This window comes from Onychostruthus taczanowskii, unplaced genomic scaffold (genome assembly GCF_017590055.1).
Source record: "Onychostruthus taczanowskii isolate IOZ18803 unplaced genomic scaffold, ASM1759005v1 scaffold74, whole genome shotgun sequence".
Classification (NCBI taxonomy): domain Eukaryota; kingdom Metazoa; phylum Chordata; class Aves; order Passeriformes; family Passeridae; genus Onychostruthus; species Onychostruthus taczanowskii.
The window spans coordinates 1,874,224-1,890,819 of record NW_024505229.1 but is presented as its reverse complement, the minus strand read 5'-3'; the positions used below and the strand labels follow the sequence as shown (position 1 = coordinate 1,890,819).

Below are 16,596 nucleotides of genomic sequence, written 5' to 3'. Positions count from 1 at the left end.
GTTTCCTTTTAAGCTGTTTGAAATTCCTCAAGGCGCTCCACAAGAATTAGAGGAGCTGCCTCAGCCAAGCCAAGATTGGGAAGATCTCGGATCCCAGCCCAAAGTCAGCGGGCATTTTCCATCATCCTGCTTGGATGAATCCACCTTGGAAGCAGAGAGCCTACACAAGCTTCTGACAAGTTGGAACAAATCTTCAAACACAGCTTTCAGTGCCCCAGCCATGGGATCTGGGTTTTGCCCAGGAGTGTCTCCCAGAATTTCATCCCATTCCCCTGGAAAGGCAGTAAAATTGAGATGAGGAGACAATCCCACTCCCTGGGCTGGGATTGACAGGGCAGGAAATCCAAACCTGAGTAGAGGAAGTCCTTTTTCTTGCAATGTTTAATTCATCTGCAGAACTCAGCGCTGCAGGAAGTTGTTGAGGCCGAGAACTTAAACAAGGCTGAAATTTAAACAAGGTTGCTCTAAGGGACCTGGTCTGGTCTGGTGGAACAGGGGGAATGAGATGATCTTTAAGGTTCTTCCAACCCAAACCATTCCAGGATTCTACGAAAATACATTGGAGAGATACTAAAAACACCCATCACACTCACAATCAAGAGCTGACTGAAAATATGTTTAATTGCAGTTAAGGACTGAAGCTCAGGTCTGAGAGTAGGGTGAGGCTGAGACCCCTGGCTCCTGCATTCTACCAAGCTTTTCATAGCAGGGGTGCCTCGAGGGACCTTCTCTTGCCCCATCTCCAGCCCTTTACTCCTCAAAGCCTTTCCCACAATTTTTAGGGCTTTCCCATGTATTTTTAGGGGGTGTTAACTGTGTGCTCAGTGCTTGTCACTTGACCTGTGGGAATGAGCACTCATGAGTCCCCCATGGGGCTGGGGATAAATGGGGTTCAGGGGGATAAATGGGTCTCCCAGGGGGTGCTGGAGGGTCTGGGGGGGCTGTGGGGTGATAATGGGGACTAATGGGGTGCTGGGGGGTGGAGGGAGGTGTTAGGGATGCTGTGGGACATGGCTGTGAAAGATTTTGGGGGTTTTGGAGGATGTTGGGTGTGCTGCGGCTCAGGAAGATGCTGAGGGTTCATGTGGGTGCTGTGTGGGATGTCTCAAAGTTCTGGTGAGGGTCGGGGGGCTCAGGTCTTTCTTGGGGGGGTCTGTGAATGATGGGGGTTCAGGCAGGTGCTGGGGGTGGTCTCAAGGTGTTTATGGTCTCAGGTAGGTCCTGGTGGGGTGTGTCTGTGTAATGACAGGGTCAGGCAGTTTTTGGGGGTGGTCTCAAGGTATGTATGGACTCAGATGGGTGCTGGGAAGGGTCTTAGGGGTCCTGAGGAGCTCTGATGATCCAGGGGAGGCTCAGGCTGGTCTGGGTTGGGGACAATCATGGACAGAGGTGGATGCTGGCAAAGGGGGTCTCATTGTTCTGGGCTAAAACTTGTGCAGGGAGTCTCAGGGGGACATTGCGGGTGCCAGCAGGGAGGGATGTGGGTGCTGGGGGATGTTGGGGGGTACCAGGATGGTTGGGGGGTACCGGCGTGGTTGGGGGGTACCGGGATGGTTCAGGGGTACCAGGGTGGTTGGGGGTCCTGAGGGATGTTTGTGGCACTGTGAGGCCCTAGGGCTGGCACGGGACTTTGGGGTCCCTGGGGGTTTTTGGGGGTCCTGGAACAGTGTTGGTGGTCCCAGGGCGGTGTTGGAGGGTCCTGAGAGGTGTTTGGGACAGCAGAGGGACAGGTGTTGGTGAGGTCCTCGGGGGTGCTGAGGCTTTGGGCTGAGCAGGGTGTTGGGGGTGCTGGGCAGCGTTGTGATCCCAAGCTGGGCTGGCCCGGGTGTTGAGGGCCCCGGGTGCTGTGGGGGGTCCCGGGCAGGGCGGTGTTCCCGGGCAGTGTTGGGTTGTCTGGGCAGTGTTGGGTTCTCTGGGCAGTGTGGTGTCCCCGAGCAGTGTGGGGGTTCCCCGGGCGGTGTTTGGTCTCGGGGCAGTGTTGAGTCTCCGGATGGTGTTAGGTCCCTGGGTGACACGGTGGTCCCGGGGCAGTGTGGGGATTCCCCGGGCGGTGTTGGTTACCCCGGGCAGTGTTGGTTCCCCGGGCAATGTGGCAGTCCCTGGGCGGTGTTGGTTCCCCGGGCGCTGTTTGTTCCCCAGGCAATGTGGCAGTCCCTGGGCGGTGTTGGTTGCCCGGGCGGTGTTGGTTCCCCGGGCAATGCGGCGCCGCCCGGGCAGTGAGCAGGCCCCGAGCCGGACCGGACCGGACCGGGCCGTGCCGTGCCGTGCCGTGCCGTGCGGGGCCGTGCCGGAAGCCGGAAGCGGGGCCGTGCCCGCCCCGCCGCGGGAGGAGCCGGGGCGGGGCCCGGGGGGGTGAGGCCGCGGGCGCGGGCGGGGGTCGCGGGGGGCCCGGATTGCGGCCTCTCCCCGCGGGGTCGGCCTGGGGGGGGGTTCCGGCTTGTGGAGGCCGGAGCCTGGGGTGGGGGTGTCATACTTAGTTTATTGATTTATTTGTAGGAATATCCCCTGGCTGGGGCTCCTGTGCCTCAGAGGAACACGGGCGAGGCCGTGGGGCTGTGGCCGGGGAAGGGTCCTTCCGGAGGGGTTTCAGCCCAAGGCTGGGCCCTGATCCCCTGGCAGGGCGAGAGAGGCGGCATCAAGCAGATGGGAATATATTTTTATATCTGTATCTATATATATGTACATCACTGTAGGTTCACCCGCAAGACGAGCGAGCTTTCCCTTTTAAAGACTCCTCCAGCACCATTTCTGTCTAAATATTTACCTTCTAAAGCCTTGGACTAAGCACCCTGGGTCTGTGGGCAGACTGGGGTGCAAACCCTGCCAGCCAAGTGCCATCACTGTTTCTGTTGGTGGAGAGAGCTGCTGATTCCTCCCGGGGTGGTGGAGTTCATAAAAAACCAGAATAACATATGGGTTCCTCGTTTAAAGGCCTCTCTCTCTGAGGGGCTTGCAAGGGATGAGCCCTGCTCAGTGTGTGTGATGGCAAAGAGGGTACAGTAGCCTGTTGTTACTATTTTGTAGGGATAGGAAGGGAAATAATGGGCTGTTATTTGTTTTTTAAGGCCTCATCTGTTCTCCCAGCAATGTGGGAGCATAATGCCTTATTTCCTAGCTGGAGGATTGAGTTACTCTTGATGTTGTGAAGGAGCTGGATTGGGTTTTCAGTGTCTGTGATTTACAGGGGCTGTCTACAAAGGTGTTTGCTCAGAGTGGAATGTACATGGAGAGGGGTGGGAACTGGGGTATATCTCAGTGTTGTATTTTAGCAGGATTTTTCTGATGTTTGGAAAAGGACAAACCACAGCGTTTGACAGCATTTCTGTGGGGATGTTTGTTACAAGTAGTTCCAGGCAGATCCTGCAAGCAGCAGAAGCTTGTTGAATCTGCTGGAATTCCGCACGGGACAGCTTCAGGGGGGAAAGCTTTGGCACTCAGGAGCCAGAGGACACTAGATAGTCTTTTAGACCACTTAGCACACCACTTACAGTGTCCAGGCAACTGGAGTAATCAGAAAAGCTGGAGGGGGGGAAAAAAAGGGCTTTAATATCCTTCACATGTGCTGGCTCCTGCTTCTTCCATGAATCAGGGTATTGCATGAATGAAAGAGTTAGTAAAGCAATGGCTTGTTTTTATTGTCACGTGCGTGGCAGGTGCTTTACAGATGACGAAGAAAAGTCCTTGTCTTGGAGAGGTTAATATGAGATGTTATTGACTCAACCTGCTTTGCTTGCCCATGGGGCTGCTCAGGTGGCAAGATCTGGGACAAATATTTGCATGGAATGCAGAGAATGTCGGTAGAAGAGGGCCAGGAGCTAATTAACCTGGTAATGCAGTGCAGTATGTTCTCAGAGTTGGGTTTTAATTTGGCATTTTTACCTTTTTAGTGTTTCTGTGGCTGTGGCTAGAAATTTGACACTGATGTTAATAGAACATCTGACACTAACTGCTGGAGTTGAATGCTTAGGCAGCTGCTGACCAAACAAATCAGGATTATTTTTCAGCCAGATAATTTTCCTGGTCTGATGCTCTATGTGACCATATAAACAAGTGTGCAAGGGCAGAATAGGGAGCTCTTGTGGGGAGAAGAGCAGTCACTGAAGCTGTGAAACCTGGGGGTTTTTGAAAATACATCCCAGTCTTGCATCAAAAGAAGATATTAACATCGCCCTTACTTGAGGTGTGACTTGTAGGTGATTTAGGGGGAGAGCTGTCAGCCAGTTCTTTAAAAGCAAATCAGAGTTCAAATCTGAACTTTATCATGTCTGTGGTTCTGTCCACACATAGAGTTATGGCTGATTTGTGCCGTGGGAGCAGCCAGAACAAATTACAGCTGAGCAAATCTACGTTTAGGTGGCTTGTTACTCAGGGCTGGTCAGTGTGTGCTCAGGTGAGCAGAGCAGCTCTGTGCTCTCCCAGGCAGGCTGTGCTGGGAGCTGTGTGAATAGTTACAGTTCTCACGGTGCAGGGACAGAATTTGGGGAGCAGAGTGGTGAATTGGGTGAAGTGGATTCATGAGCTCGTGGTTCCTGTGGCCAGGAAACTGTAGAGCAAAATGGGGACAGGGGCGTGATTTCAGTTTTCAGCTGTGATTATCCATCGTGCTTCTTGTGTTTTTATGTGATGATCCTCAGGCTGTGCTCTCAGGGCAGAGCATTGCTCAACTCTCTCCCAGTTTGATCAGGTTAGTGTTACCCACATCAGAAACGAGAGGCAAAGCAAAACTCTGCAGATTCTGCCTTTCCCCCAGGCAGTGCCAGTGTTTTTCCCAAGCAATAGGAAAAATTTTTACAGTGTGATCCTCACATTGGCAGCTTGTACCTTGTCCAGCAATTTCTTTACATCTTTTCTTGAGCCCATCAGCTGCTCTCAAAGAGGCCTTTGTGGCAGAGTGAAAGTGGTAGAGAAATATACTTTTTTTTTTTTTTTTTGCAACTTAATGTTGATCTCTCATGGGTGTGTTCTTATAAGTGAGAAATAATTTGCTGTCAGATGCCATTTTGTCACCCAGCACAATGCAGTTCTTGCTGGGATATTTAGTTCTGTGACTCTCTGACCTGCGGGCAAACTTGGAGAGGAAGGTGGGGGCTTTGTTGCCTGCAGGGCAGCTGCTCTCAGGTTGCTGTTACTCAGTAATCAGTTGGCTTTGACATTAAGTTGCGAAAATTTAAACACATTGTAAACTGCCGAACTTTGCCCGACACATTCTTCTTGTTTCTCTGTCCTGTCCCACTGCTGACGGGGGATTTAGTGAAAACAAATCTGGGTTAACAGAAGCGACTGAAATTGTAGCGCGGGAGGGCTTAGCAGGGCTGCTGCGTGTGATGATCAGCTTTGTAGTGTTGCCTTTTGTACTTGGTGAGCAATTGCTTTATGGGACGGATTCATTTGGAGGAGATGAATAAATGGAGTTTCATGGATTTCTGGGAAGCTTTGTTCATTTACATAAGCTGCGGATCTCGGGCCGGTTGTGCTCTTGTCAGGAAATTTCACGGCTTCTTTGAGTCGGTGGGAGATCCTGAAGCAGCAGAGACTGTTAGGAGTGCACAGTGTTGTGCTGTTGGCTGGGAGCAGGTTTGCTCCAGAGGAGCCTTCCTTCTTTCCTGGGCACTGCCACATTCCTGGGATGGCTGTGCACTCGCTGCTGTTGGGTTGTGTGGCTGCAGTTGATTCCTGTTAACACACCCCATCTCTCCTCAGGGATTTCTGCTCGGAGGCCATGGAGCTTTCAGCCAACGAGCTCAGCATCTATGACAAGCTCTCTGAGACCATTGATTTGGTGAGACAGACTGGCCACCAGTGTGGCATGTCAGAAAAAGCCATTGAGAAGTTCATCAAGCAGCTCTTGGAAAGAAACGAACCCCAGAGGAGCCCTCCACGGTACCCTGTCTTAGTGGCTCTCTACAAGGTAAGATGACTTTTGTGCATGAGCACAGCATTTGAGGGTTAGGGTTCTCCTTTGAACCTGAGCTTTTTATTCCCATTGCATTTTCTTGATGAATTTTCCAAGATCTTTATTTAAAAAGCTGTGAAGTGTAGCTTCCTTCCTTCATGCCATGAGCTGCTTTGAGAACAGGAGACATCTGCTCAAGATTTGGAATTCCTCATGTGTGCTGTAAATTTACATTGTCAACATCTTCCTCTCCCATAAATTATTAAATAATGAGATTTGGATTGATTTTTCAGGCTAAAATTCCTAGTGTTGGCATCCTGAATGGAAATGTGAGGAAGGAAGGAGATTCTTGAAGTTCAGGGTTGAGTCATGAAGTGAACATGGCTCTCTTTCTGAACCTGCCACGAACTTCTACATGTCTTTATTCTCCTTCTGGTCTATGAAATAAAGCTATTATCATCACGCTTGATGGTAGAAAAATGTTTTAAAAGCCTTAACTAAAAGATTGTGTAAAAACTTTTGCGAAGTGAGTGAAAGGATGCTATTGTTAGGTAGGTTTGAGACCATACAATCCCAGCCTGCTTTGGGTTGGAAGAGATCTTAAAGATCATCTAGTTCCAAGTCCCTTCCACGGGCAGGACACTTTCCACTATACCAGATGTTTGCTTCAAGTCTGAAAAGCTTCCCACTGACATAATATTCAGTAATAAGAGAGTGCAACCTCTACAAATCCATTGCAATGGATTTTATTTGGAAAAAACTTCAAGCTCTCTTCCTCATGTCCTATAAAAAGCTGTAAAATTAGGCAGGAGAACAGAAAACTGCAAATTTGAACTTTCAGCTTCTGTTCTTGTTTTTGCTGTTGATTCAGTTTGACTTTGGCCAGGGGGAGAAATGCGTCATGTCATCTCTTTAAGGCTTATTTGGGATTCTGGTATGGAGGAGGGAGCTGGTGCCAACTCTGCCAAAGAGTTTTGAGGCTTGACGGATGTTTGCAAAAGCCACGGGGTTTTCCTTGTGTAAGAGGCATGGCAGGAGTGCAAGCTTTTATTTGATTAGGTAGGGAGGGAAAGGAACTATCTGTAGATAATCCTGATTGATCTCATGCTGGATTATTTGCAGTGCTAAAATACAGGAACAAAGCTGTTTGCGTGGCTTGGGTTTGAGGGCTGCTTAATTTCATCCGTGGACAGCCCTAATAATAAAACTGGCTGACAACTCTGTGCACATAAATAGCATTGCAGCTGAACGAGGAGACACAGCAAAAAATAAGAGTGTTCATGTTGTGGTGCACAGCCACAGCCCTTTGACACAGCAGAAGGTGTGTCCTGGAGTGAGGACACCTCAGCTCCCTGCAGTGTGATTAACTCTGTGCCTCTTTTCCCGTGCAGGGACTGCTCACCCTGGGCTTGGTGTTGCTGACTGTTTACTTGGTGATCCAGCCCTACAACCCGCTGCCACCTGAAGCACCTCTGTCCAGAGCCCAGGCCTGGGGCTCCCTCGTCGGGCACATCCGGCTGCTGTCCCTGCCCATTGCCAAGAAGTACATGTTGGAGAGTAAGGAAGTGTTTTCTGTGCTGTAACATAAGCCTAGCAAGAAATACCAACTTTAATACCAGCCACGAGAGTCACTCGAATGTCTCTGGGGCACCACAAATGTGTTGCTGGCTTGGCATCATGGTTTTCTCTTTCCCTACCACTGTACTTAAAAATAGCATCCTGAGTTCTAGCTTCACTGGGGCTGAAGCATATTTTATCTCTAACTTGATAATTTTGTTCTTGCACATTCTCTTTTCCTTGCTTTTAACACCTTGGGTCTTTCTTCCACAAGAGTTCCCTTTTCTCTAGAAATCTTTGCACTTCTGAGAACCAGAACTGAGATAGCTCTGCTAGGGAAATGTCACCTTTTCATGTTTTTTCTGAGTAAGGCAAAACCAGTTTCTCAACCAAATCTTGATATCTGTGAGTAAAGTGTAAAAACCTCAACTTGTGGCCTGGTTTAAGGAAAAGGAGTTTTTGCCAAGTGGCATATTGGGAAAGGCCTGGGGGATTGAGTGCTGTCATGTTTACGTGACACTGAGGGCAGTGTGTGTGTGTGAGGAAGTCAGATAAGGGTTCCCTGTGAGGTGATCCCATCACAGGAGAGTAACATCCTAGGTTTTCCTAGAATGGCATAATAGAAATGGAAAAGTTTGGCTATTTCTCATTCTTGGTTAATCATTTCACTCACTTAGCCTGGCAGGTGGGTGCAAGCCTGGGCTCTGCCTCTGCTGGAACACAAAGACTGTCAGTGATGATAAAGCTGTGAATTATTTTGAGCAGGGATGTGGCACAATGTCGATGGCCTGGTGGCTCACTGTAAAAACAAACTCCTGTAGCCGTGCCCTTGTCATGTTTATATTTAGCTCGTGCACCTCATTGTGCTGGAGTTGTCTGTGTTGGCTCTGACCTTCCTGCCAGAGCTAAAAAGGGCTCCCTGAAATGCCAGCACCATTCTGCATTCTCTCCCTCCCTCTTTTCCGATGACGCTGACACGGGATTTCTGTTGATTCCAGTTTGTATGGGTGGGACAGGGTATCCCCCATTGTTCTTCTTATTCCTTATGGATTGGGGTATCTCTGGGAGTGGAAAACAAAGGTGAGAAGATGGCTCTGATAAGCACTTGACATTAGGAGCCTGCTTATCTACTGCATTCAGCTTTTCCATGGGTGAACACCCCCCTGCTCTTGTATTGAGATGGAATCCAATGGGAATTTTAATGCTCATTTCACTTTTCACAAGGGCCAGGAGTGACAGGACAAGGGGGAATGGCCTAAATTTGAATGCATGTTGGACATTAGGAAGAAATTCTTCCCTGTGAGGGTGGGGAGGCCCTGGCATGGGTTGCCCAGAGCAGCTGTGGCTGCCCCATCTCTGGAAGCTTTCAAGGCCAGGTTGGACAGGGCTTGGAGCAACCTGGGGCAGTGGAAGGTGTCTCTGCCCATGGCGTGGGGTGAAGCAAGCTGAATTTTAAAGTCCCTTCCAACCCAAACTGTTCTGTGGTTCTATTGTGTTTGTTCAATCAGATTTTGTCCAGAAAGTTGACAAGTTCTTCCTTCAGCTACCATAGGGTCTCTTTGGATGAGAAGAGCCCAGGGAGGTTCCTTGGCACAGCTAAAGGTTTGTAGGACAAGGGCTGCCTGAAACCATGAGGATCTCCTTGTAAAGATAAATAAGAGCAGGAGCAGTTCTGGCCTAACTTTGGAAAAACCAGCTGAATGATGAGGAGATGGGGAAACATCCAGAGGAACAGGGGAAAAGGGAAGGATGGATGGAGAAGAAGGATGCAGTGTTGTTATTTAAATGCACATAAAATCCCTCATGCTTCTGTGAGTCCTGTAAGTCTTCAGAAGCAATGAGCAATAGGGTGGGCACCAATCCAGTTCTGGGGAAAAGAGAGGGGAGAGGCAGTTCCTGCTCTGTTTTTGACAGAATTAGATTGTGGTGGAAGCCACAGCATGTCTCAATTAACAGATTAATGGGGGTTGGCTGGAGTGACTTTGATCCTGCCTCAGCAAAAGGAACTGCACAAGACCCTGGCTATTTAAATGGGAGAGTGCAGCACCCAGCCTGAACCTTGGCTGGGTTCCTATGGGAATCCCTCATGTCCTGGCTTCCCAGCAGGCAGCTGCAGCCACTGACACTGTCCCAGTGACACTGGTGTCACCATCACAGCTTGCTGCCCAGAGGAGACTGGTGAAGCCATCCAGCAGGAATCTGGAAGAGGGAATTCCATGGCTTGGGGCTGAGTGTTCTCCCAAGCCCTTTCAGCCCTGCTTTTTGTGTGTTGTATTATTTTGCCCCTAATTTTGGCCTTGTGGTCTGCTGAAGGGAAGGGGTAAAGCTGCATCTTGTGTCCCGTTTGTTGATGAGAGTTTAAGTCCAGGTCTTGCAGGCAGGTCTGGTGTTCTCTGATCACAGAATGCCAAAGTAGTTTGTGTTGGAAAGGACCTTTGCAGGTCATGCAGTTCAACCCACTGGCAAGGCAGGGTCACCTGGAACAGGTGGGTTTGGAATGGATACAGAGGGGGGGACGTGGCTTCCCTGGCACCTGTTCCAGCACTCTGCCACCCTCCATGGAAAGAAGTTCTTCCTCGGGTTGAGGTGGAACTTCCTGTGTTTTAGTTTGTGGCTAAAACATGTTGCTGGGCACCATGGAAAAGTCTGACCCAGCCTCTTGGCATCCCTTGGAGATATTTATATGCCTTAATGAGATCCCCTCCGAGTCTCCTGTCTCTACAAGGGAGATGTTTGCACTGTGCCTGAGCAGCAGAGAAAACCACTAATGAAGGGACTCGACGTACAGACTCCTCTTCCCTTCCCTACGTAGGTTCTGGGAAGAAAATTTTGAGGGGGCTGAGGATGGGGCTTGGAGCTCTCTGTGCTCAGGCACCAGTTCAAAGCCAGCTCGGGCTGTTCCTGTTGAAAGCCACCTGTTGTCAGCTGGAGGCTGCTGTGGCCCACCGGCAGTGCCGGCACACATTGCCGGGCCGTGGACACGGGTGGTCTGGCTCCTTCCTCTGTGCCTGGGCAGGCAGAGGCAGCCTGGGCTGTGCTGTCCCTCCTGAGCTTTGGGGCAGCTTTCCTGTGTCCGGGGTTGAGGTTGGAGCCTGCTCTGCTGGGAGGTGTGGGCTGAGCAGCCAGGTTTGTGTTGCAGAACAAGGGCGGCTCAGTTGCTGGGTTTCCCCTGAGAGCCAAGAGCTCCAGTCAGACTGGTGGTGAGGCTTTGGGAGGTGCAGAGGTGCAGGATGTGCTCCCCCCTCCCTCCTGCTGATGGTGACCTGCCCTCCATCCTTGTGCCTTCCACCCAAGAGCTGTGCTGTGGGTGACAAGGGCTGCCTGTCTGTCAGTGGCTGTGGGTGGACCTTTGAGCAGCCGAGGTGAGCAGCAGCATCCACAAAACTCTCTCGAATTGTTTATAGGATTGAGTCCAAAGTAAATTTCCTTTTTGCCTGTCTCTGTGCTCTCTTTCTTACTGACTTTTTTCCCCGGATCAATTCCCATATTAAACCTTATGTTCCCATCCTTTGTTCCTTGATAGCTGACTCTTAGACCCTTGGGTCTGTGCCTCTCTTCCAGCTGTTTTCCCAGGGCAAGGTCCCTGTGGTTGGGGGAAAGGTCTGTGGAAATGTGGTTTGCATTTGCTCTTCCTGAGCTGGTGTTTATGCAGAGCTTGTGAAAGCCCTGGTGCTGGGTCAGGTTGGCTGCTCTGGGCCTGCAGCTCTTGGCACATCAGCCCTTCTTTTATAACCCCAGAGAGATTGTAAATGGCAGTGGGCTGTCAGACCTCTGGGTCTACCTGCTGTAAAGAACATGGTGTATTTTGATGGGTTAACTCACAGCTACCTAATGCTGTTCCAGGGAAATGTAGGACCTGTGCATTCTGGATTAATTTCTCACACAGGCTGGGATGGACAATTCCCTCTGTGTTTCAGTTCTCTGGTGCAAAATAGGGGTACAAGTTCTCCTCCCCTGCAAGCATTAGGAAGCATTAGGAATACATGAGCTCTCAAAGTCTGCTGTAAAGCCAAATGAAAAGGGGTTTTCTATTCTTTTACCAGAAATTTTAAAACCACACTGGTAGTCACTAATCTGATTTTTCTTTCCTTCACAACCGTGTCATCCCTATAGCTTTGTTAATATCTAAATATGATTTTTGATGTCAGCTGGTTGATAACTGTTCCCTGCCAGCCATGCAGTGATGTGATGAACAGAGCATTAAGCTGCTCTCACTTTAACTTGTGTGTCTGCCCATGGTAAGTTCAGTCCTTGCAGCTCAAAAACCTCAGCAGAGCAGGTCTGTCAGTGGGGAACAGGCTGTGGCCCAATGTGGCAATTTGCACGTTGTACTGGTAGCAGGGGTTATAATGACCTCAATGAAAAACCAGCTTTGCTTTTAATAATGACACTTGGTCCTGGGCACACTCATCCTGCACAGCCCAGAATCAGCTGGGTCAGTAACTGCTCAGCCCAGCTAAAATCAGACAAAAGCACACATGAATCTCAGTGCTAGAAAAGAGATCCTGTGCAAGTTATCCCCCAGCTTGGAGAAGAAGTGTTAAATGCCCCTTTTTGCCTAGACCAGTAGGGCTAAAATCATGTTTACAGCTTTATGTGTAATTATTGTAGAGAAAGGAGCCCAGCTGGAGGAGCAGTGTTTAGCAACACCTTGTAAATGGCCTGTCACTGTGTTACTAAAGCCTGCTGGGTGCCAGAGCTATTTGTGGGGATGGGTCACAGCAGGCTGGGTTACTGGGGGAGGGCAGCAGCTGGTTACTGGGAGAGGGCAGCAGCCTCTGCCTCTTGGCTGGCCCACCTTGGGTTTTGCTGGAGGCTTGCCTTGGCACTTGGCCAGCCCTTCTCTTCCCTCATCTTAACCCTTTGCAGGCAAAACACTTTCCCCTATGCTTCTCTCACTCCAGCCTTGGAGAGTTTTTATCCTTGACACAGCTTTGTGCAGAAGGGGAGCATCCAGCATGCCTGCCTTGCGCAGAGACTTGCTGCTTCTTGAGAGCAGCCTGGGCACCGAGGTGTTCATGCAGCCTTCCCCTGTGAGCTGAGCACCCAGGTGTTCATGCAGCCTTCCCCTGTGAGCTGAGCACCCAGGAGTTCATCCAGCCTTCCCCTGTGAGCTGAGCACCCAGGAGTTCATCCAGCCTTTCCCTGTGAGCTGAGCACCCAGGTGTTCATCCAGCCTTTCCCTGTGAGCTGAGCACCCAGGTGTTCATCCAGCCTTTCCCTGTGAGCTGAGCACCCAGGTGTTCATCCAGCCTTTCCCCGTGGGCTTTGCAGCCCATGCTCTGTCTGACCCATTCCTCCTGAGCCCAAGGAGCATAGGCCTGCTCAGAAGGAAGGGTTGAGCAATAAGGCTGCTTGGGAGGTAAGGCAGGATCTGATTTCAACTTGTTTCCTCTCCTCTTGCTCTCAAAGGATGTTACTTTTTTTTTTTTTTCCTCAAAGTTGAGCTGGTTTTTGCTCTCGTTTTCGTGTGTGTTTTCATGCACTGTTTTGGGGGCTGAAGCATTTGGAGGTGGTTGTGGGTCACAGCATGTGCAGGGCTCCCTCCCATCACTGCACAGCTGCCAGTTTATCTGATCTTTTGTGTGTGTAAACAACCCTTTTATGATATAACCTGAAAGCAACCAGCAGACATGTGTTGGCTCGTTGAGAGGGGAAAAAAACCAGCTGACTTTGCAGGGCAGGGTGGTGCCAAGCTGTTCCTACTCTGTTACTTTGGCCTTGGTTCAGCCAGTGAACTGTTTATTTGGGTTTGCTGGCAGTAAACTAACCTCAAACCATTGTGGTACTGTAGAACACAAAATACTCTTCCTTTTACTTCTATATTGTGAAGCCTCCAAAATGTCTTGTTTCCTCATTTGCAGAGTGAATCCTTTGGATTTGCTTCCCTGGGATCAGCGTTTGCCATAGGTGGCCTCTTGCAGAGGCATTTAGCAGCCTGCAGAGCCCTCTGTGCACTTGTGACACAGACATGTCAAACCTTTTGCAGGCTGAGGCCACCATGAGGCAGGTGACAGCAGCTGGGAGGGATTTGTTTCCAAAGCTGTTCCTCTGAGGCAGATTGCTCATGCAGCACAAGCTGTCGCTGGGGCAGGTAACCAGAGGTGCAGCTGGAGTGGACTTTGGATGCTTTCCCGACAGCTTGGTCCCTGCTTTCCATTCTTGAGACTGGTAGGTGCAGATTTCTCCTGGAAATAATGCTCTTTTGCCCCAGTGGATTGTGAATTGCTCTTGGGCTCGGCTCAGCAGACTTGATTTCACAATGTCTGGTTGGATCAAAATCATTTTCATGCTTTGCTCGAGGTTGACTAATGATCCCTGTGCTGGTGGAGCAGCCGTTACCCATTAGTGAGATGAACGAGTAGTTCTTCAAGCTGTTGACTTCTACTCAGAACAACAATAAAGGGGTTCTTGATGGGGTTTTTTGTAGTTGTTATTTTGTTCCTAGCTGTTTCTAAAAATGCTGTGAACCAAACTGGTTCGTGGCATAAATATATTCAGTATACCCAGAGCTACAATAAAAGTTCAATAAGAGGGAGGGGTGAGGATCTTGTGCTGAACAGGGACACTCTTTGTAGTATATATTTAAAGCCCCACTGTGATGCAGTCCTTAATCAGGACTTGCAGGCTGTAATTAATAATCCTTGTTTCCTGCCTGACTTACTTAAGAGCCCATCAGTTTAGCCTGACTTTGACATGACATTATAAATGATCAAATTAATTTTTAGCCTAGTGAAGAATTTGCAGCAAGATGGGAACATTGTGCAACAAAGTGCTCCAAATGCCTCTTCCAAACAGTGCCACCTGGTAACTACAGAGCTTGGAATTCCTAGATCTGTAAAGTAAGAATGATTGGATTTACCTGTGTCATACATGGTGATCATAAATTTTTCCACCATGCCAGGTTACTCCAAACCCCATCCAGCCTGGCCTAGAACGATTCCAGAGATGGAGCAGCCACAGCTTCTCTGGGCACCCTGTGCCAGGGCCTCCCCACCCTCCCAGGGAAGAATTTCTTTCCAATATCCCATCTGTCCCTGTCCTCTGGGAGTGGAAGCCATTCCCCCTCATCCTGACACTCCAGGCCTTGTCCCAGATCCCTCTCCAGCTCTCTGGGATCTCCTTTAGGCACTGGAAGGGGATCTAAGGTCCCCCCAGAGCCTTCACCTCCACAGATGAACAACCCCGGCTCTCCCAGCCTGGTTCCAGAGCAGAGGGGCTCCAGCCCTCAGAGCATTTCTGTGCCTTCCTTGGGACTCACTCCAGCTGCTCCACATTCTTCTTGTGTTGGGGTCCCAGAGTGGAGGCAGCTCTGCAGGTGGGGTCTCATCTGAACAGGGCAGAGGGGCAGAATCCCCTTTTAATGAAACACCCAGGTTTGTACAATGAACCTACAAGAAAGGACAGAGAAATGCCTGGGCAATATTCAGTGCACAGTCATTCTTGGGAGCCCTGAGTTCATTCAGTGCTTGCTTGAATATTCCTTGGATTGGTCCTGGTGAAGTATGTAGTTGGTCTGGGGAATAGTCTCATCCTCAGAGAGAGGGATCTGGGACTTGGAGCCAGCCTTGGCAGGTTGTGGAGCTGCTCAGTACCTCAGCCAGTCCTCTGGGGAGCTTCCTTTCTGTGAGTGATGGCAGCAAAAGCCCCTACAGACACCACACCTGGGGGGGCTGTGAAGTCCTGGGGGTCTTTCCTGGGACCAGACTTCCCTGTGCAGACCTGGCTGGAGCTTGCCTGGTGGAGATTGCTACAGCCTTGCAGCCCAGAGTGCTAGGGAGAAAACCAGCTTGGTGGGGAACCAGCAAACTGCCTCAGCAGCTGCAGTGCTACAAGCAGGAGGTTTTGTGTTTTGAACTCTTTGTTAGGGTCAGGAGCAGCCCTTTGCTCTATATCGTGCAGGAACAAAAGTTCCCCCTGCTAGAGGCTTCCCTTTGAACCTTCTGCACTGGCAGATTGATCCTGCACCCTCTGTATGGTCCCTAAAGAGAGCAGGGCTTGCTGAGATCCTGCTCTCACATCATGTGGGCGAGTTTCCATGAGTTAATTTGCTTTGCTGCAACGGGCAGAAGCAGGGCCAGGTCTTCCCAGGAACCTTGAGTTTACAATCTGATCATCCACACCCAGCATCTCTGGGGCTGTGCACACACACCCCTCTCTTAGTGCTGTGGGCAGCCAAAAATTTGGGAGATCCTCTGTGAAAACAGCCAAGAAGGGCGGGGTACTCATTTTAAATTGAGGGTGACTTGAAAATTATTTTTCTGCATAGTGGCAAGTAGAGTCATAAACTTCTTGTAGTATTAATCATAGATGTGTTTTAAGGGAAGATTGTTATCTCTTGGTCTGTGCTGTGTTAGCAGCTGAAAGTCCCAGGCCTGGCTCTGCTAGGAGCTCTCCTGACACGGGGGAAAAGGCAGCTCTTGTTCTGGAGAAATAATAACACATAAAAGGAAAAATGAGGTGGTTATGGCCAATGGGGAACTGAAGTTCTGTTGAACAAACCGAAGGCTGCCCCTCAAAAAGGGGTGAGAAAGCAGAGAGAAGCTGGCCACTCTTCTGTCGTGTAATGGATAGTTGGATGATGCTACAGCTGCTCTCCTGCTCTCCAGCTCCACAGGGATAATTGCCCACGCCCAGCACTTCAGCGTGTGGATGGGACCGTGGTGTGAGGGCTGTGCTGGGATGAAAAGAGCATCTTCCATTTGCATCCCCGAGCAGCCGTGTGTGCGCACAGACAGGCTGCTCAGCCTCCACCGGAGCAATCCCCAGGGTGTCTGGGCAGGCAGGGTGATAATGGAAAAGGAATGCAGGGAGGGTAAGGAGAGAAAATCAGCATCCTGGGTAAAATCCTGCCCTGGTCCCCGGTGGCAGTTGGCTCCTCTGTGCACCATCTCTCCTCCCGCCCTCCCTGGGAAGGGCAGGCGCTGCCTGTACTTGTCATGCCAGTCACACACATGCTGGTGCACAGACTAACACCCTCCACAATAAATCTAAAAGATTAATTACCAGGGGAAAAAAATATCCCACAACCCCACTTGCAGCATTTGAAATGCATCTCAGCCAGTGCTCTGCTCTGGTTATTCATGGGGAAAAGAAATCACCTCCTGAATCGAGCAATTGAGAATGCAAATATCCCAGCCTGGCTC

General features: G+C 50.1%; 1 protein-coding gene across 4 annotated transcripts in view; it reads left to right on the top strand.

Moving 5' to 3' along the window:
- The first annotated feature begins 5,705 nt into the window (after positions 1 to 5,705).
- The window catches only part of CUNH6orf89 (chromosome unknown C6orf89 homolog), a 28,990-nt gene continuing 18,099 nt past the window's right edge, over positions 5,706 to 16,596 (top strand). For all 4 annotated transcript variants that reach the window (XR_005953983.1, XR_005953982.1, XR_005953984.1 and 1 more), the window contains exons 1-2: positions 5,706 to 5,908; positions 7,285 to 7,450. Coding sequence is in view for 1 of the 4 variants with exons in the window: in XM_041422787.1 (XP_041278721.1) it covers positions 5,720 to 5,908; positions 7,285 to 7,450 (355 nt within the window). In the remaining 3 variants the exon portion in view is untranslated. The remainder of the gene's footprint in view (positions 5,909 to 7,284; positions 7,451 to 16,596) is intronic.